The sequence below is a fragment of the Ictidomys tridecemlineatus genome, chromosome 7 (genome assembly GCF_052094955.1).
Source record: "Ictidomys tridecemlineatus isolate mIctTri1 chromosome 7, mIctTri1.hap1, whole genome shotgun sequence".
Taxonomy (NCBI): domain Eukaryota; kingdom Metazoa; phylum Chordata; class Mammalia; order Rodentia; family Sciuridae; genus Ictidomys; species Ictidomys tridecemlineatus.
The window spans coordinates 164,079,002-164,101,295 of NC_135483.1; the positions used below are offsets into that span (position 1 = coordinate 164,079,002).

At 35.8% G+C, this 22,294-nt stretch overlaps 1 protein-coding gene across 12 annotated transcripts in view; it reads right to left on the reverse strand.

Moving 5' to 3' along the window:
• Positions 1-1,108: 1,108 nt before the first annotated feature.
• The window catches only part of Ftcdnl1 (formiminotransferase cyclodeaminase N-terminal like), a 58,584-nt gene continuing 37,398 nt past the window's right edge, over positions 1,109-22,294 (reverse strand). For 11 of the 12 annotated variants that reach the window (XM_040294666.2, XM_078017804.1, XM_040294664.2 and 8 more), the window contains exons 5-6: positions 10,911-11,096; positions 1,109-2,104 (exon numbers count right to left, since the gene is read on the reverse strand). In XM_040294666.2, the coding sequence (XP_040150600.1) occupies positions 1,668-2,104; positions 10,911-11,096 (623 nt within the window). In that variant the 3' untranslated portion in view covers positions 1,109-1,667. Of the gene's footprint in view, positions 2,105-7,352; positions 7,411-10,910; positions 11,097-22,294 lie in introns of those variants that run through there. The other variant, XM_078017805.1, reaches the window with a different exon arrangement.

The following is a 22,294-nucleotide window of genomic DNA, read 5'->3' on the forward strand; positions in this document are numbered from 1 at the left end:
AAAGCCAGCAGTCTGGAACACAGAGAAAACAACCTGGAGAGCTTAACCTTGGTAAATGGAAAATTAATCCACCTCTCTTACAACCCCAAAAGAATCAATGGCATCTTATGCTTTTATCCCCTCTCTGCCATTCAATACAGATGCCCCCAAACTGAAGAAAAGTTCTAGAATATATTAGCAAAGACTACTACTAATAAAGTTTCATTTTTATGTTATAGTTTACAAACGTTTATTGCCCCCAACACAGCTCTTAGTGCTGAAATTAGTTTCCCTGTTTAATAAATAATGAAACTGTGGCTATGTAGGGGATAAGAATAAGGACCAGAACCAAGTCCACCAACCCATTGTTCAGTGCTCGTTCTGCTGGGTCACATGGCTTCTGTCAAAGCAAGGAGGAATGAAGACTTATCATTTCTCTGTCATGACCCATCAGATCTCAATGGACAGCATTTTCCTTCTGCACCAGAGCAACTAATATTCCTTAAATATGAAAAATACACCTAGTCCATCATTTTTTATCTGTGTAGTAATTGTATAGAAAAGAAGATACTCACAAAATCACAATTCTGGAACAGGGCAAATGAAATCAGACTCAAATGTAAGTTAAAAAATATTAGATCATCAGATCCTATAAAAGATTTGAGTTTGACCTCTTTTTAATCCCTTAAAATAGACTTGTATGTTGTGCTCTTTTTAGAGAAGTTCATTATTAGTTTTGCTAAAGAGAATTAGTAGAAAAATTAATTTCTCTGAGATTTAAGAATAGAGCATTTATACTAAAATGTTTCAAATACTAAGGACTTATGTAAAACTGTTGGAATCAACAAGTAGCTTCTTTTACTTCACAAAATAACATGTTTTAGTTTGTTTCAAATAAAATTTCTTCCACTAGTATCTTTCTTTCTGTTTAAAAGTACTCAATTTCTAAACCTTTAGACTTTCCATTTAAATTACAAAAACAATAAACACTTCCTTGAAGTTATGCCCAACACCACCATGCTCTCTCCCTACATAAACAATAAAAACCTGGATAAATCTGACTTATGGAGTTATCTCTGGGATGAACAATGGGTCGTTCTAAATGTAGCAAGGCCAGAAAGGACAATCATGCTTTGAAAGAAAGATTTTATTTTATAATCGCTCTACTTTTTAATCACTTAGTACTTGATTTTCATAAATGCACATTTTAAAAAATTGGTTACTCAAAAAAAAAAAAAAGAGTTGAGTACAAAACTTGGGAATACAGAATTCAGGAAAATCAGGCTGGGAGGGTAGGGCACTTGCCTAGCATGCACAAAACCCTGGGTTCAGTCCCAGCAATTGTAAAACAAATTGTTCAGGAAAACCAAATTGAGTCTATTTTTGTTGTTGTTGTTGTTTCACAAAGGTGGCTCAGCAACTATGGCCACCTTACTCAGGTTATTCAAAATGGCATCGTACTTGACACAGTTGTACTCACAAAGTTTTGATGATGACTAGAAACATCACAGGTGATTATGGATGATCTATAAGCATTTGTTATTGTTGTTGAGGAAATAATGCTTCCAATTTTTCAATACGCAGATGCAACCAAGTTCTTTGTATCTTCCTCTGATCTTCATTGATCAAAAGTAAATTTTGCAATGATTGATACTTTTCTTTAAAATTTCAGTGAAGCCTTAGATTGATCACATGAAAACACCTTCCCGAATCTTCCAGAATTCCCCAATATTTTCCTTTATAGCGTATTCAGCACAGTTCTTGCATTCCAGGGGTGTAAATCCAACTAGTGCTCTTCCTATGGTACCAATTCCCTGATTACTTGCCAACTTTTTAACTTGAGCTTCTATGTAATGTGGAGACACATAAGAAAAACGGTCCCCAAGAACACTATAAGTCACATATTGAGAGCCTTCTGAGGTGTCTGTAGTTTCTTGGTTTTCAAAACTCTCTACGTTGCAAGCTATCTCAATTTTCCCTTCATGGGGAAAAGCCATTGCTTGGACACCCTTCAATCCATGTACACTGGAGCCTCGAATGGCATGAGCGATCTCTCTTCCTACAGACAAGTCTTGAGAATCTATAGTAACATTGCAGTTCATCACGTATGGGCTGGCACCAATACCTAAATCATTAGAAAAGCATCTTAATAGAGCAGAACAAAGGTCTCACCTCAAAGATTCAATTCTTCAGTCAATTTTAATCAAAGGAGTGTACTTTACTTGGTTTCATTTTAAAAGAATACAAATATTCCTCATTTTAAACTCGAGGATTTTCCAAAAGTCTTTTTTGAAATAATAGGCATTTGAGCTACAAGCAGAAAATTTTATCTACACTAAAGTAGCAGAGGGATGTTTAATTCCAGAAGAAGTAAAAAGAGTCCAGGCTTTCTAAAATAACAACAGAGAACAGAAAGCACAGTTATGAATTCAGTATCATCAGCTATATCAGGCCTTGGCTTTCACTCATCTCCACCTCCATCTCCAGAGACTGGAACTCAGTGTCACTCCTATGGATCTCAGAGACAGTAGTAAACCATACCTCTGTATGTGCCACTTTCTTCCCAAATGCATGCCATCATGGATTAAAATGAACCTCCACACCAAATCTTTATTAGGAAAAGAGACAACTGAGAAGCAACTAATGGCTTCAGGATTGGGAAGGGCAAATGGACTCTGGTGTCTCAGATGATGTGAGTTTGGAAGGGTTTAGAGTGCCAAAGACATGCTCATGCCCTTTTGCACAAACTGTTGCAGGCAACTCTTTCTTCCATCCCCAGCTTCTTAAGAGACTGGGGCTGTCACTGCCAGCCAAAGCCCTGTTACTCTAGAGCTCAGGGGCAAATGCACTGCTTTTCCCTGCCTCAGGGATGGTGTAGCTCACATTACATAAATAGCTCTCCTCTAATTATAGTTTACATTATAAGATGGACAACTTGGTTAAATTAGCATTGGTATAAAAAGCTTAGGTTTGCAGTTTCCTCAATTTGGGGGAACCTTACATTTCTAAAAGCAACGTTGACTACGGATTGATGGGGATAAAAAGCTGACCTCATCTTCAGCATATGAAAATTCCTTAGCTACTATTTCAACATTATTTTACTGATATTGCTTTTTCTTGCTACTTTCAAACTTATTGCTTATTATTTCAATATCCATCAGAGAAGTGCTTTCTGTGTTCACTCTCCCCTAGACCCTGGTGGTTTGGGGGCTTTGTTGCCCAGCCTCGCTGCTTCATACTAATAGACATTTTTCAGAAAATCAGCACACTCATCTTTTTCCCACACATGTACATAATGAAACATTTCGACTCCCAAGGCTGGGCCTCTTTCTACTGGGAATTCTGCAGGAATGAATCAGATTACAGTATTTCCCCATAATGCTAATTTCATAAAAATTAAATTTCCTAACAGTCAATACATCTTTCTCTCACAATCTCATACATCAATCATTTACTCTAAATATCTTTTAACATTTCACAGAGTACAACTAGAATTTTTTGTTGATGCTACTCATTAATAGAAAACATCCAAACATTGTTTTTCTTTACTTCTCAATAGGTAATGTTATAAATAGTGCCATTTCCTAAGATCTGTTACACACACCTTCTTCTGACTCAGGAAGACATTTTTACCACAGTTCTAACAAACAGGTGCTGCTGAAGAGTATATACACAGGAAAAGTATATACAGAAAAGTATATACATGAGGGGCTGGAGATGTGGCTCAAGTGGTAGTGCACTTGTCTAGCATGCGTGAGGCACTGGGTTCGATTCTCAGCACCACATAAAAATAAAATAAAGATTTGTGTCCACCTAAAACTAAAAAATAAATATTTTTTTAAAAGTATATACACGAAGCATACATATTAAAAATATATCCCTAGTTTAGTGTACTTTGCTATTCCATAGCTTTGATAGGCCAAACCAACATTGAGAAATTCACATGTGGCTTGTCAACTTTGGGAAGCAGGTCACTTTCAAAAAATATTCCTTCAGACAGACCCAATAGCCTCATTCCATACTTCTGTGGGCCATTACATCTCTACAGACATGGTATTCTTCCTGTATCCACCATGAAAATTCCAAGGCATTTTTTTAACCACTATATGACTAGTAACTGTCCCCTTTTTAGTAGAATTTCCAAAGTGATCATCCCTGATAATAAGGTGAACTCACTGCTCAAGATAAATCATTAAAGATAGAACAAGTTTAGATGTTAAGAGGTAAGCACAAAGGTTCCATAAAGAATGCATGTATACAGTGCCCTAACCTGATTTACCTGAATAAAATAGACTCTATTTTTAAAATTCTTTCAACAGTGTAAACTTCATTATTTCTTAGAGAAATAAAATGAAACATCAGAAACAATTTAGAGGCAAACAAATAACATAGTCATTTTTTTCACATATGCTCTTGATATGTATATTTTAAATTCTATCAAACCTCATCTACACAAGAATTTTATTTGGTTTTATTGCTATATCTCACTCAGGCAGTGAACAGAGACAGTTAGTGAATCTGAGATATTGACCTAATCAGGGTGGCAGTTTTCTCTCCAAGGGGTTATGAGGCCATGACCCATTTTTTTTCTCAGGAGGGAGGAGGCAGAGGAAGAAAGAAAGAAAAGAAAATGTCTCTTTCTGCCCAAATTCATGCTTTTCCAATTTCCTCCACTTAATCTTTCCAAGTCAAAACCAATATGGTGATCCAATTATACCGAATCAAATTCTGCATTTAAATCCAGCAGTCCCATTGACCTTATTTAAATGCTAAATTTGATTTTTTTATGTTAATTTAAACCTACTAAGAAGGTATTTTAAATGAGAGAGATAATTAATCCCAGCAAATCGTATTTCTAGTTAAATGTCATATAATTAAAGTAATTCCATTTTTTGCTCTAAAATTAGAAACCTGATGTGAAAGTTTGTTTCTCAGTTTGCGGTTTCGCTCCTCTCCTGCCTCCTGCAGATTGGCACTCGGCTGCTCTGGTGGCAGCATGAATCCCCTCTCTGCAAGGCTAAAATTCCAATTTTATTCCAACGCAACTGTCACAACGCCCTGAAGCAAGCTAAAACAAGGAAAAGAATCTCTGGTATGGTTTCACTTTCCATGTGTTCTTTAATGAAAAATTTATCATTCTAAATATTGGTGTTTACTCCTAGTTAAATACTCTTTTTTTTTAATCAAAAAGAAAAAGAAACTGAGATTCAGTTGCTATTATTTCACAGAGAAATATAACAGGCCTGATGTTCCCCTGACAATTCTGTTATTTTCTGGTGTGGAAACACTATATTTATCATATACTGTATGGCTGGTGATTCAGATATTGTGGAGACCTTATGGTGAACTGATATAGATATAAACCCTTTGTGCCAGATTGTTTAAGCAGGGAAAAAAAAAACTCAAATGCACTTAATTAACATCTGATGTGTAGCTTTTGCAAACACAAATGCAATATTTGTGTTTGAGCACTGACAGTAATGACTGTGAACTATGCTATTAATGTCTGGTTTAAAGATGCTTGTGGTAGGACCATGTCTGGAATAACACAAATAAAAAAACTGTATTCAGACAAAACAATAGCAAGGAGCCCACTCAAAAAATTGAAAAAGCAGCACTCAGAAGAAATACATGTATTTTTCCCCTTAAGATCAAAATTATTCTCAAAAATAGTTCCAGACACTTATCATTCTCAATCAATCAAAGGTGAAAAAATTCTATGTATTTCACTCCATAGAAATGAATTTCAGTTTAGGAGGTCAGAAGTTGCTCACGAATATCTTCAGAAGTCCTATTTATTGTATCAAGCCCCTCTCTGGTGGCTAGTATTAACTCATGCACAAGAGGAGGTAATGTTATAGGTACAAATATTTGACAATTTTTGTACCTGAAAAGAGATTATAGATTATAATTTGTAGATTATATCACAGTTTGAGTAAATAGATTCTCTTTGACCAATTCAACTCCCTCATTAATTGCTTTTTTTCCTGAAAACCTGCTGGCAGGTTGCTGGGTATAAAACATGAGGAAGGTTAAAATAAGGTAAAACTCTTGCCTAAATGTGGTATTCACTTTAGAGTAACAAGCAAAACAAGACATTGGACTTGGACCTCAGGCTCAAAAATATAAACAGTTATTACACCAAAGGAATTAGTTATCATTACATATTGGGACTTTAAATTTTTTTTAGAACATGCACTAAAGAAAAACCACAGCTGAAACTGGACATTTGATGACTAAAGCCATAAAACAAACATAATTGCTAAGTCCAATGCCCCCATAGTGGGAAGAATGCAGGACAGTCATCCATGTAGCTGAACCAACAGAAAGGAAAGCTAAGAGAGAACAGTGCAGTACAGGGATGGGAAGGGCTCCCGGTGGATCTGAATTCAAGTTCCACCTTGACAGGACACTGTCCCTGCTCAGCTGTCCTGCAAATGACTACGATGTATTCCTGCTCCAGGAGGAGCTATAAACCTCAATTTTTAGACCTTAAATCTTTCAGAGTCACAATAATTCGGAAAAGTTTTTTATAGAATTGAGTACACATTAACGTCATATAATGAAGCCAGACCAGATGAGGGGACCCCCAGGTGACCTGCCTGCTCTTCAGTTTTTCGACTGTATGACAATGCCCTTTTGGAATTCACACAAAATCTAAGTCATCATGTGTCCATTATAGATTAAACACTTAGTTGCATACTGAGACCTTCATTTCCATTATCCCAAACAGATTTCTGGTAAAAAAAAAAATAATAATAATTCAAAAAATAATAAAAATAGTCTTCTTAAAATTAGACTTATTTTAAAATTAATAATTATTTTCAAAGACCAGGAGAATGTTTGGTGTGGTGCAAACTGGATTATTCAATGTCCAGGAAAGTGCCTGATGATGCATTTATTATTTATAGCAGAAAGAAGTAAGCAAGGGAAGCTTCTCAGTAAGCCATTTAAATAACTAACAGAAACTCCTGGTTCCAAGATGTACCAGTTACCTCCCTCTATGATTCCTGAGGCATCAGACGAAACTACAGTTCAAAGAATTTTCCCTGTATTTCTAAACAGTGATGCCAATCCAGGCCATTCATACAATATATCAGACAGCAATGTTTAAATTATCCCATAAGTGCTTAGGCTTTCTAAATATGTATGTATAAAGTATTTATTTATAGACCTAAAAGTATCAACTATTACTACTTTGCCCTTATTTATGTTCCCCATGAGCTGGCCAACTACAAACTTCTAGAAGGAATTTGGCTGAAAAGATTTTGTGTGTTTGGCACTAAGGGTGTTAACCATCTCTGAGCTCACTTTTTTTTTCTCTTCAGGAACTTCAAAACAGAATCCTGTATCCTTATAGATTCTGCTTCCTCTTGGGTACTGTCACTGGCATGTTGACAAATTGTGTTCAGTTGTTAGCATCAGTCATATCTATTAAATTTTTTCAGGAAAATAAAAAAGACAAAAACAATATGTTAAGGTTCTTCTGTTTTGGTGAGTGGAATGGAAAAATATGTTGGAAAAAACTGATATAACAAAAAAAAGGTTAGAAAAATAGATATAAAGCCATTACATTTTAAAAAATAAGGGGAAAAATGCTATTACTGGCAATGAAATTCATTGAAAAATTTGGATGAATAACACATCTACCCTACTGAAACAAGAGTTATAAATTCTATTTCAATGGCTATTACTTCAAAAGATGAAAACAATTTACTCCTTTCTAGATAAAATGTTTCTAAGAAAGAATATGTGCAATTAAGGTAACCTAAGATTTAGGCTGAGAGTCTTAAATTCCAATGACTATATATTTTGGTGGAATATTAGAAATTAATTACTCCTTCTTAGAGCATTTTATTTTTCTGCTACTAGCACCCTCCCTGAGCCTCTTAAATAAGGGCTGAATGATGGTCAATTCATAATATTCACGTTTCTTCTGCAAACTAATATTTTTACTTTTGGTCAGCATATCTTGGTGAAAAAAGACATCTGGGAAAAGATTTCTGTTACTTTTCCCTTCTTATCACTAATTATATTCAAATCTAATCTGGATAAATGCATTGAAATGTAGCTTGTATAAAATTAACCACTGATAAGCCTTAATAATTATCCTTCAAGGAAAATGATGGCAATAATCAGAAGATTGATTTTAATATGTTATGAAAATAAGCTGGAAAGTTTAGAAATTTAGAAATGTTTTTCTAATGCATATGTGATATAAATTAAATACATAAACATATGTATTATACAATACTGAGATCATACTATTTATACCATTTTTTTATGCTTTGGCCTTGACACAGGCTATTCCCTCTGCCTAAATCTCCTCACATCTCCAATGTGGGCTATTGGCCTCACTCCTTCCAGTCTGTGTTCCATATACTGATTGTACAATGAGGCCTAAATTGGATCACACAATTTAAAATCATAATTTTTCTCACCGAAGAATTTGTAACACTCTTGTTCTGTTCCTTTTTTTCCTACTTTTTTTCTTTTGGCTTTAGCACTTATTATTTTTTAAAAAACTATACAATTTATTTATTTATTAAGCTGTTTATTTTCTGTCTGTCTCCTTATTCCTCCCCCAACTACTAAGTTCTTAGAGAGCATATGAATTCTATTTTGCTCACTGATGATAATGCCTGGCAGTTTACTGAATATGTATTTGTTGCATCAATTAACTACAAATTCTCTCTATATCAGATTATATTTTCCATGTCTACAAATTCTTCCAAAACTTAATTCTGGAGAATATGACATAGCTAATCATTCCCAAATAACAAACATTTACATTGTTTCCAGAATTTGCTCTCATAAATAATGCTTCAATAAATACACTGATGCTTAAGTACTGTTACCTTTTATTATCTCCTTAGGATTTATCACTAAAACTGGAATTCCTAAGAGGCAATTTTTAGAGTTCTTGGTACGTTTCACAAACTCACTTCCAAAAAGTTTATACCAATTTACACTAGCATTGGCAGAATGAGTGTCTCTAACTACATCATCACCAGTACTAAATATTACCTTTAAAATATCATCTTTAAACATTTTTGTGCCAATTTTGGCATCTTAAAGTTTTAACTTGAGATTTACAGATTTTGATGAAATTCTGCATGTAAATCACAGATATCCATGTGGAATAAAAATAGAGAAAAATCAGAAATCCCCCTGGGTTGTCCATTTCAAATCAAACAATATAAAATAGGTAATGATGGAGTACAGATACTGATTATTCCAACCACAGGTAATCAAAAGATCAGACTGGAAGCAATGTTCACCTTGATTTAAACAATTATATAACACATCTGTTCTTGGGAGATTAAATATGAATAGGGATGATATTAGCATTTGGTCTTAAACTCAGATGTGACATACAGATCAGTTTAAAATTCTTCCCAAAACTTATTCTGACAGCAAAACAAAAATAAGAATTAATATGTATGCTGAACCTAAGGCTAAAACCAGTTCTGTACTCTAACACCAGAATACCTCTTCCAAACTCTTGTCCACTGACTGTAATCCCAGCCCACCTGGCACTGAGCTGACTACATTTGTGGTATAATCCCTTCAGTCTTTAGGAAGGCTCAAATTAGAAACCAGGAAATAGATTTCTGAAAATTTAGTCATAAAACTTACACATCTCCATTTGTGAGACAAATCATGGAAAAATATGTCAAATTGGCAGAGAGCAATCAGTTTCTTCCTTTTTTCTCTAACAAAATACTGAACAAAAAACATCTATAACAACATTTTTATAAATCTCCACTTTATTGGAATGAAAAATAACCCTTTAGTACTATTGTGTTGGGCATTTTACAGACATTATTTCAACTTCACAATATTATAAGGGAGACACTAATACAATGTCCACTTTATAGATGTGGGAATTAAACTTTCCTGAGACTGAGAAACTCTCCAAGGTCACACAGACCAGGATTTGAACTTGGCTTTAAAACCTGTGTATGTCATTGCACAGCTCTAGGTAATCATATATATTATTTATTTAAGAGCAGAATTCTGGGGTTATGTCTATGTGTAAATGATTCTGAAGGCTTTGGCAGAGCTGTGCCATAAGAAATGTGTATCTTATGTTCATCCTCCTGCTCCTGGGGTATTTGGTATTTTAGTAACTGCTAAGGTATTAGCTAACCACCAAAATCTGACCCAACATAGCTTATTTTGTGACATTTACACAAGATTTTTTAGATGAAAGAATTAAAACTCAAAAGACCCTAGGATAGTGGAGTGCAGGTAACAGGGTCAGGACTTTGCTTTTTCTAAGGTAATCCCTATAGAATGAGGTGGGGGGAGAAGGCCAGAATGTCAAAGGGAGGCAAAAGTTGGTAAGATCCAGGGGAAAGAAATACCTTTCTCTCTGGTATTTCTGCTCTCTTGTTCTAGAATCCCATTGTCTAGAAAAGCTTTGCTCCAGGGTGCCGCTAGAACAGACTTGCAGCTGTAAGCACCAACTTGGCCACGCTAGATGCCCAAGTACTGAAATATCTTCCTACCAGCTAGAAGGAACCTTGACCTAAGTCCGCACTCCCTGTATCTCCCGAGGTATCTTCATCACACTGGGGACACAGATCCACAGTCAGAAGAGATGGGGCCTCTAGGATCCTGACACCAGATCTGCATCCATTCTTAGTCTCAGAGGTCATGTTGCAGGGTTTGCTATATATCTTTGATATCCTCCCTGGGTGCCCCATCAAATATCTGATAAGAGCTCCAGTAAGGCTAACTAGTAAGCTTATGAGTGCCTAGTATGGAACAGAACTGAAAAAAGATCCTCACCAGGTACAAGGAGAAGCCACTACTATAAGTAACTCTTCTATCACTATAAGGACTTGACCAAACAAGGGGTCCTCAGGATGCTATTATCATAAATAGAAAACAAAACAGAACAGAGCTAAGACCACACTTAGAACCTGTTAGACCACATCTTCGGGCAGGTGCAGCTCCCAGGTCAGGCTCAAGAGCACTGAAATCCCTCCTTGTGAACCAGCCCAGCTGCTTCCTTCTCTGAACAAGACTGCGCTTCTTAGGCAGGTCTGCTTCACCAAAGAGAAACACACTGCAGCCAGGAACGTGCAGGACCAGGTCTTTAGCGAGGCCTATAGCATGAGAAATATTAACAAAATCAGGCCCAATAAAATAAGAGAAAGTATTTAATTTTTGCTATGGTAGTAAAATGAAATTAACAAAAAAATTATCACTTTAACCACTTCTCAGTGTACACTTCAGTGGCATTAAGTTGCATACTGTCGTGCAGCCATGACCACTAATACATAGAATTCATACAAACTAAAAAAATCAAAGTTTGAGCATAATTAATTTTCCCTCTACATTAGTCCCATAATAAATGTTTTCCTCTAAGCAAGGAAGCTTGAATTTCTAACCCATTACAAATCTAATTTCACAAAGAAAATGTATCACTTAGATTAACAAAATCAGGGCTTTCAATTTTGAACACTTTTACAATAGTCCCAATTTGTATATGTTATGAGGAGATATAAAAAGTTAAAAGCACAAGAGCTAGATCTTCATTGTCTAATTTGGTAACCCCTGGCTACATATGCTATTTAATTTTAATTCTTGTTAATTGAAGTTAACTAAAATTTAAAATTAGGGGTTTTTAGTTGTACTTGCCACATTTCAAGTGCTCAATAACTGAGGCTCATGGTCTTCATATGGATCATTAATGTCATCACTAAAAGTGTCATTGGATAGCTCTGGGAAGATACTCTGTAAGGAATTCTAATACATAAACATAATTGGAGGCTACTCCGAAAGAGAGAACATTTTCAATCTCCCTTTACCATTCTTTTAAACATTTGGATTCTCTGTACCGGACTTAATCTTCTTAATGCACAGTGAAGAATTTCTCTCCTGTTGTTTCTAGATTTCTAGGACCTTCAGAGGACCTGTGCTTACAGCTATCACATCTTTCCAAGGGGCTAATTTCCAAGGGCTGTCCACTGGCAGCAAGTATAGCAAAAGCATACATCTTTCTGTATGATAATGTAAAATGTAGGTACTTAGGGACTTTGGGTACAGGCCTAGGACAGCAGGAAAGTGGGACTTCTTTATTTGGAGGTACTTCATGGGCCATCAGAGTTGAGACAGGGACTCTGTCCACAATAAGCACAGGAACCTTCCCAACTACAATTTTAGGATTTGTTATTTGTCCATTTGTTTCTAGTGTAGACTGTCTTGTTGATGGAAGAAATGAAATGTGCATGACACACACACACACACACACACACACACACACAAAAAGGTTTTGTACCACTAAAGGCACAAAAAACCTTGGGAAATGTTCTTTAAGTCAGCAGAGACTCCAGCATTGAAAGCCCATGATGTTGTAGACACCATGAAGCTCAAAAACAAATCTCCTAAATTTATTTTAGCTTAAGTCATTTGTGCTTCTTTAATACCACTTAAGATACTAGAGGGTCACAGTTCCTAGGGGAAGGAAAGGGGACAGAAGCCAGGGACACAGTCAACTGAGGTTAAGGAATTACAAAATAATGTTTAAGCACTTAGCTAAATTGTTCCTCAAATCTAGAATGGCAGTGGGAAAGAGGAGGTAAGAGAAATGGGAGAACATAAGGAGAATTAAAATGTTAAGTCATCTGAACATCTGACCACTATCCAAATGTTTCTGGTCATGTGTGTCTGCTCCAACCAAAACTTAAGAATGACTCACACTTTGGCTGCTACAGTAGCCTAAAGCATAAAATATAATGCCTCAGAGTCTCTCCCACTAAATACTCTAACATGTTTTCTGGCTTTGTCCATCCAGGTCAGCACCTTTATCTGGAGCTATAATTCTGGAGTACTGTCTATGTTTATATATCCCAGAATATCTGCTAAGGAGTATTCCTGAAGCTTGGCTTCTAAAGGGCAAAGCACTCGGACATATTTGCAGTAGCAACCCCTACCTGTCAGCAACTGGTGGGGATTGGGGTCAGGGGTAGAAGAAATAACATATGCATTTAGGCCAGGATTGAATACCATAGGGTTGAACACCATTGCTGCTCCTTAATAGTTATTAGGATCTTGAACAATTGACTTGACATCTCTGAGTGTGAACTTCTCTGTCTGTAAAATGGAAAAGAAAAATAGCTCCCTCTGAAGCACTAAAACATTATCTAGAATTTTGTCAATTAAAAGATAAAATAAATGTTTATCCTGCTTTTCCTGTATGAATAGTATTTCAAAGAAGTCAGAGGGCCCAAATTGATGAGGAAAAAAATTTAAATATTTTTTAAAACCCAAGGAATAAATATAGAAGTAATGACAGAATCAGAAAACCAGCATTTTGCAAACCCAAAGGGTCAAATTGCTTTAGCTAAAGATTAGCAGTGGGTAAAAATCTCCTGAAAAGTCCATTAGGAACTTTACAATGGCAGACAAAGGCAATTTTTGTTTGCATCACCAGAAGTGATATAATCAGACATGGTAGCCTAGAGATAGGATGCAGTATGAAGTACACAGCCTACCTTTGAAGAATTCTTGCCCAAAATATTAAACTTCAGACCAATCAAGTCTCTAAAGCTAACCTATATACAGGAAATGTGAAGGATGAAATTAAATTACACTTAACATTTAAATACACTACAAAGAAGCAGACAGAACTAGAATGTGAAAATTTTATAGGACAACTGAGAGAGAAAAAACTGGAAGGAGATTGATCTTAGATTAAGAGATTTAGAGACAAAACGATCAATGTGATGTGTGAACCACATTAGATCCAGAATCAAGTAAACCCACCACAGAATGATGTTTGCCTAGATTATATACTGGGTGTTGGAAGGTATTAAAGAATTATAATTTTCTTGGATGTGATAATGATACTGTGATTATATAAGAAAATATTTATATTGCAAAGAATATGAATTATGTAGGGAGTAAAAAACATGATCCTTAGAATTTGCTTTAAAAATATTTAATAAAACCAAAGGAGAAAAAAAGAGGAAGATTAAAGGAGTGGAAAAAATGATGAAAAATAAGAAAAAAGAAACAGGTATTTGAATGGATAGAGAGACTAAGGCTGGATGATTTCAGAAAAGTATCTAGCTCAGTGCCTGATCCACAGCAGTCAATCAGTAAACACTAGCTTCCTTTTCATTCTTCAAGGTACACCCCTGTTCTGGACTGTGAATTATGAAAACCTAGACTGGCATATTCCTATTTTCCAAAAATACCCAGATATTTTAACAACATCCCTCTTCCATGATCTTTTCTACATAATTCACTATTTTCTAATGAAGCAAGAACATGATATCTTTCATTATTCTCCTTACCATAAAGAAACAACCAGGGCTAAAATGATATTTAGGCAGTATAATAAACTCTTCACACCCAAGGAAATAAATAACATTTGTGTTCCTAATGATTTCAACCTTGGGGGCCTACAGCAGGTAGATATTTGGAATTTTGAAAAGCAAAGTTAGACAGATTGCATTTCCAAGAAACATATTTATTCCGATGATTGTTTATTACCAAGTTATTTTATTTGTGGTATACATTGTATATTCAAAACAACTAGTTTTAATTTTATCATGTGGTTTTCTCAATGTGCCTATGTAAAAATTATACCTTTTGTAATTTCAAATATCCACATCATACAAATCAAATTGCCTCCTTAAAGAAGATAAAAATTGTAACTACTTCAAGGTCAAGTCTGTGGGAAACCCAGTCTCCTCAGCCTTTAGGTAAGTGGTGGTATTATTCCAAGCAACAGTTCTGTGTACCTCTGCTGAAAATCCACTGATGATTGTAGCTCTCTAAGATGTTCATCCCACCTCCCCCTGCAGCAGAATCAGATGTTTCCAAGCAGGGATTCCAGAACTAATCCCCACTTCATATCTATGCTCTCATCCCACTGGAATTCATTTCTTCCCCTTAGGAGTTCATGTGATATCTTAGAGCTCTTATTAATTTTTATCAATAGCAACCCATCTAATCTGCTTATATTACATAGTTAATTGTGGGATTTTACTTCCAGTTCTAAGTTCCACACTCCCTGAAGAAAATAGCTATAATTTCTCACTAACCATTTGTTAAACCAAATAAACTGCCTTTGATTCCAGAGCAGACAGAAATGAGAGTAAAAGGTCATTATGGTAATGAACGAAAACTGAGTACACATATCCTAATTAGAAACTATGACACCAACTTTCCACCATTGTGTTCCCATTGATGTGCTGCTCAGTAGTCTGATCTGCAGCAGTCAAAGCTACCTGTACCTAGGATACTGGAGCCAGTTGGTCTTGTCAGACAGGGGATACTTTTGAATCTCTTGTTCAGAAGGAATACAATGCCAACAGATAGTCTAGAACTATGCAAAACAAAACTGCACCTTCCTAAATTGCTTGGTATTAAAAGACTAATTTTATGAGTTTCTCTTCCATTTTTAACAAGTTTTTCCCACCACTTAGTAGTTCTAATCTTTTCATTTTCTCTGGTTGTATTTTGAAATGGCTGATTTGATGACAATACTCTCCCCCCATATATATGCCTTCATGATTGGTTGGCCTTACAGACTGAAAAAAAAATGATTTTTGAACATTTCTATACATGTATATTTAGCACTTTTAATTCTAACTTTAAAGACTAAAAGTCAGTTATATTCCTCTCTTTGCAAAGAAGAATCAATGCAATGAGATATTTCTCAATCCAATGAGAAGTGTAAGCCTCATATTCTTAATATGAATGTCTTCTAAGTCTATGACAGACATAAGTGGCTGAAATATGCAATCGTAAAAAAAAGACATGAAGACAGTAGTTAAGAATTTGCTTAATTAAATGTACCTGCCTGTCATACTTCAGCAGCACGCATTTCATATTGATAGTGGTATTTAATGCTATTCTTTTTCCTTCTGCTTTTGTTTCTTTCAGTAGCACTTTAGTCCTACTGGTATAAAGAGACTTGAAATTTAACTGTTAAACAGAATTGCAATTCAGCAGCTCAAGGAACATAACTTATAAGCTTAGTCTTCGCTTAGTCTTTGAACATTCTTGATACCAGCCAAAATGCACAACTTTGAAAGAAACCTCAAGTCTGTCACTCGCTTTCTCTAGGAATAAATCTCTTTCCTCAGATCTGATGCATGAATATGTGGTTTGTCATTATTATTCTTAAACAGAACTCCAGTGATCCTCGAAAAAAGTATCAAATCTTCATAAGCACATAAGAGTATTTTCCAACCTCTTGCACCTCAGACTCAAATCAAGTAGAGGGGAAAAAAAAAGCACAAAATCTAAAAATTAAACTGGGTGCTAGACTTGAAATCTTATAAGCATCCTCTAGTTTTAGTATAGCTCTCTTAATATAGCCAAGTTTTTTGTTTAGTTGATTTTTTATTTATGTATTTTTTAATGAGAAGGGGGGGAAATTCTCTTTCAGAAGTGATAAAAAATCTCTCAGATGGTAAAACAGATAGCCCTAAAAAGTTTTTGCCTAAATCCATACACATACCTAAAATAAAACTGGCCGATTAATCTTGCTATAGTAGTTTAAAAAGAGTGGCATTTGAAAATACAGTATAGCAGTGATGCTACACTGTCTAATTAAGTGCAGACTAGGAAAAATTATTCTTAGTTTAGTCTATGGAAGGGGGGTGGTGAAAATTTCTCTTTGCAATTCAAAATTATTTTAAAGATAGAACATTTCTTTTCCAATGTCTTCATTAAACAGAGCTGTTAAGAATTGTCTCCCAACCATCCCCAAAGACTACAAAGCTAACCAGTATTCACCCCATATGCTCGGCTTTGAAGTGTGAAGCTGTGACCATCCCACTAGACTTTTACACCACCATCAAAGCCATCTCATTACGCCCAGTGCTGAGAGTTAAAGCGCGGGGCCGTACCCGCTCCAACACAAACACTGCATTAACAAAGCAACCACAATATTCCTCCCCCACATCGCTAGAACTTGAAGAAATTTTTACCATATGTACACATGCACGAGATACAAAAATTTATTGTGCTAGAACATCACTGAGAAGTACATTAAACATGCTGACTAGAACTGGATGTTATTCTAAAGGACTGGAAAAATATAAAATGCAGCTGATCTTTACGATGAAAGAGCAGAAACATTAGGCTGAAATATGAGATCAAGTGCAATTCCTAAATTGCATTTCGACTGACACATTCTGTTGCCTGTTCTTTCTTGAAGTAGCAGAAAATCACTTAAGGGGGAAGCAGAACTCTATTGCACATCACTGGATGCTACTGTTTACTTTGTCATGAATCATTTCAAAAAGACAAATGAGGTTAGATATAATGATGTACTGATAGCAACATTTATGATTCAAAATGCTTGCATCTCTGAATTGTCCATTTATTATTGGCATGGCCATAAAAAATAAAATGCAAAGAAAAAATGTATCATCTATTATAGTAATGAGGTCAGGATAAGCACTTGATTGATCTTCATGTTAAAAAATATTTTTAAATGTTTAAATCTACCAATTTCATTCCTTTGTATCTGCTCTAGCAAAAGTCTTGCATTTATGCACAAGAGGCTATTCATGTATATTCATTGCTGCATTATTGGTACCAGGAAAAATGGGAAACAATCTGAATGTGATATATTCATACTATGATAACTATACAGCAGTTAAAAGGAATGAGCTAGATCTATATGTAATTCTATGGATAGATTTCCAAGATTCTTACTGAATGAAAAATGTATAGTCTGATACCATTTGTAATATAAATATACACAAGCAATTCTATGTAGGATTTATGGGTATATGGTAAGCCCTCCATATTGGAAATATATTCTGTATCTGCAGTTTCAACCAACCATGGATAAAAACTGCATCTGTATTGAACATACACAAACTTTTCTCCTTGTCATTCCCTAAACAATACAGTAACTATTTACATAGCATTTGTTTTGTACTTGGTGCTATAAGTAATCTAGAGATAAACTGAAATATATAGGAGGATGTCCATCGGTTATATGCAAATACTATGCCCTGTTATATAACAGAAGAGAGCATATGCAGATTTTGTTATCTACAAGGGGTTCTGGAACCAATCCCCAGTAGATAATAAGGGACAACTGTACATAGATAAGCCAGTAAAAGCCTGGGGAAAATTCTGGATTGAGGGATACTATACTTACACTATAACTTGGCAAGTGCTGATTCAGGAAACTAGGAATGAGAGTGGTAATCAGAGGTGAATTCGAATGAAAAACTGGGAACTATCCTCTGTCTTCATTATAAAGAGAAGAATTATGTGTCCCAACTCCTAACATCCAATATACTTTCATGGAGATATTGATATAGATAAAGGTATTCATAAAAGTAAATGGTATATTAAGACTTTGGAGCATATTATATATATATATGTATATATATACATATATACATAGCATATTATATATGTATGTGTATATATATGTTTATATATGTATATACATATATACATACACAGTATTTTTTCTAGGAAGCTTATTATTTATAGGACATAATGCTGATGTTTTTACTACTTTCTGGTAAGGTATCATTTATTTAGAGAATGGCATTTTCCTGAATGACTTATTTAATTTATACTGTACTCAGTAACTTATTTTAATTTGTTCTATGGTCTAATTATTTCATGTACAGATTTCATGGCCCCTGCTTTGTTGTGGGAGGATATTCTATTATACTTCTCTGAGTCACAAAAGCATTTCCTATGGGAAACAGAAGCATAACAAGCACTCTTATACTGTATGGATATTCACAAACAGCTCTCCATTTATCTTCTCTGAGATAGATGCTGAATATCATTTTGCAAATAAGAACTGATATGGGATAATCTATTTGCTACAAAACTCAGAATTTTAAAGCTGAAAGCACTCTGGACACCTCCTGCTCAAGTGGTTTTTAACATCTTGACTTGTAATCTCTTTTCTCAAAATGAACCTTATTTGGAATATTGATACATAAAACAGACAGGGATCCCCCCCACCAGTCTTTATGGTGAAAGGGAATAGCTTGGGCCCCAACTGTTCAGCACTCCTCTCCATAGGCCATACAGGATCACTGAAAATAATGATGGAGTACCACAGAGGTCTTAAATATAGTCATTTCTTATAACCATTCTCATAGGATCTTATCATTCTCCCATTTTATAGATACAAAAAAATAAAAAAGACTGTAAAAGAGACTTAAAAAATTTGCTAAAGCCAGTTGACAAATAAAGGATTTGAACTCATGTTGTTCACTCCCTAAATTCTTATTTTACCTTCTTACCATTTGGCTTTCCTGTCTAGATACTCAATATGATATCATTGGTTAATTCAGGATGATCAGAAATTTACAGGCAGGTATCCATTTATATATAAGGGGTGGGTGGGAATGGTATCAGGCCTGTCACTTCCTAATATTGCTTTCCCCATTAATAATCTCTTGCTTTCTTTGGGGGATTATAGAAAAGCCACCTCAAAGAATAGTTCAGGCAGAACATGGCAGAGCCTTGGGGATGACCAGAACTCTCTCTGATGGAAAACTGTATGCATTCAGCTTGGCATGACTGCAAGCATCCTGAGTGGCAACAACCATGAATGTCCCAGAGTAACTCTAGTTAGTGTTTTCCTGCACAATTTCCCTGCACACTATAAATTGACAAAACTATTAGAGTGGTAGGTAGAACTTGACAATCAGACCCTGGCACCAGGAAGGTGCCTGACTCTTTGATATCAGCTTAAAATAAACCAGGCTTGGACGAAGACATGGAATAGAGCATCTGCAGATATTGGTATCCACCAAGAGGTTCTGGAACCAATCTCCAGTAGATAATGAGGGACAACTGTACACAGATAAGCAAGTAAAAGCATGGGAAAATTCTTGATTGAAGGATACTATATACTATAACTTGGCAGGGGCCTATTCAGGAAACTAGGGATGAGATGGTGATCAGAGGTAAATTTTAACCTTACTTACAGTACTTAAAATGTTTTAAAAGAATTTAGAAAATTTCAATGCAACTCTAATAAATATACAGTTGTGACTATTCTTTGTTCCGCTGCTGTCTTAATGGAAAACTAACCAATATACATGCCCCTCCTTCTAACACAAATTGTGGGAATCAACTTGTACTTGCTGCTGTTTAGGACCACACTGTGTTAGTAAGTCCCCCAATAAATGCACTCTGTGCAATCCTAGCTGTGTCTTCCTTGGGTTTAACAGCACCCTGGGGCCAGGTAGTTCTGGAACAAAAACATAGCAGTAATGTATAAACAGCCCTCAACCCAAAGCCTACTGCCTATAGCAAAGAGTTAATTTGACTTTTCCACTCATTCTGCGCTCCCCCAAATAGCAAGCATATGGCTCACATGAGTTTGTTTTCCTTGTGTGTGCTTGGCTCCTAAGCATCTTCCTGGCCAATGCCACTGGCTATAGACAATAATCACCATCTCTCAGTATTCTCAAACCCAGCTCTACCTCAAGAGTCAAGTCCCGCCCTCTCCCTTCTAGTAGCTCCTCTCCTCTCCACTAATTTTTAGGCAATGCCTATTTCTATGCATTCCACTCTGACCTTTTTTAATATCCCTTGAGAGAAAAATCTTATCCGGAATTGATGTTTACTTCTACAAGGAGACAGTTCAGCTTGTTTTGCTCTCTGTTGCAAGTTGAACTGTTTCCCCCCAAATTCATATGTTGAAGTCCCAGCCTCTAAAATCTCAGAATGTGACCTGATTTGGGGATAGGGTAATTGCAGATGTATTTAATTAAGATGAGATCATGCTGGAGTAGGTTGGGCCCCTAACCCAATATGACTGGTGTCCTCATAAAAAAGAGAAATCTGGACACAGATAATATACAGGAAGAATGCCATGTGAACATGAAGCAAGTCATGTACAAGCCAAGATGGAACAGATCCTTCCTCAGCCCTCAGAAGGAACCAATACTTCTTACACCCTGATCTCAGACTCCCAGACTCCAGAACTATGAAACAATAAATTTCTATGAAGTCCCCTAGTCTGGGATACTTTTTACCCCAGTCCTAGTAACTTAAAACACTAGCCTTTCTCCTCCCAATTTTCATCCCCTGCTGGGGAGTCTGAGAGAGAAACTGGGTATGTATGGGCCTTCCTCCAAAGCTCCTGTGTTAATGCAGGAATGCTCAGAGGTGAAATGATTGGACTGTGAGAGCTGTAACCTAATCAATCCATCTTAATTTGAATGGCAGGTTTCAAATTCAGGAAAAGACAAGTGAACTCTTTATTATGACCTGTTCTCAAGCCCCACTCCAGTCCTCTAATCTCCCTGGGGGTAGCAAGTGAGAGACCTCCCTCTTTCTCTGTTGTCTAATTCTGTTGCCATGATATAAAACTTAAACCCTGCTTTCCCAAGGCCTCTGTTTTTGACTGTCAGAAATTCAAACATGATCACTGATTGCTACTTCCTCATTCTCATTAAGCAGACAACTCAAGTGATAATGCATATGCTATGGAGGAAAGACAAGCATAAGTAATATCTTGAGATATTGTCTTACTAATATTTGATTAGGTAAAACTAGAGGTGGATTATTTACTATATGTAATTTTAATAGTCACATAATAAATGATAAAACATTTAATGATTCTAAAGTTATTATATATCATAAAATTATAACATTTGCTGCTGTCATTATGATTATCACATTCTGAGTCTTTTGAAAAGCATACCCTTACTCCACCAATAGAGACCAGGTTGATGGGTAGATGGTTGCATTAGGGTGTGGAGGACTTGGGTTTATGCTCTTCATCTTCTAGGCCTTCAATACCATTAACATTATGTCATTGCTTCAGAATTTTCTAATGCAAATGGTATTGATGCTGGAAGTCTCTATAAATTCTAGGAAGGAGAGGTATGAAGAAAAAAGAATTCAGGAAAAAAAGTATCTCCAAGATTAGGGGATCTGGGCTTAAAAAGTTAGCTTGGTATTCAGTTACCTGCTACAGACCTAGTAGGTCCACATTCTCTAACATACCTCAGCAGCTGCATAAAGTATATTTGTGAGTGCTGTATGCACCTATAGAAAACCAGAAGTCTAAGGCCCCTGCATCTTAAGTGCCTCAAGGTGCCTTTGCCAGTAGGTGGTGAATGTTTAATGTCTCCCGTAGTGACTTATCATATAATTCTGAGTATTCCACGAGACCCTTTTCCTAGTGAAGTATTTGTCACAAGTTGTGGGGGAAGCTCCCAACGTTTTTATGTGACTTTTGGACTAGATAACAATTACAAGAAGTGTATAGTTCATCAACAAAGACTTCTTGCATCCCATCTATTCATCCCAATGAGGAGATTCTTATAGGACA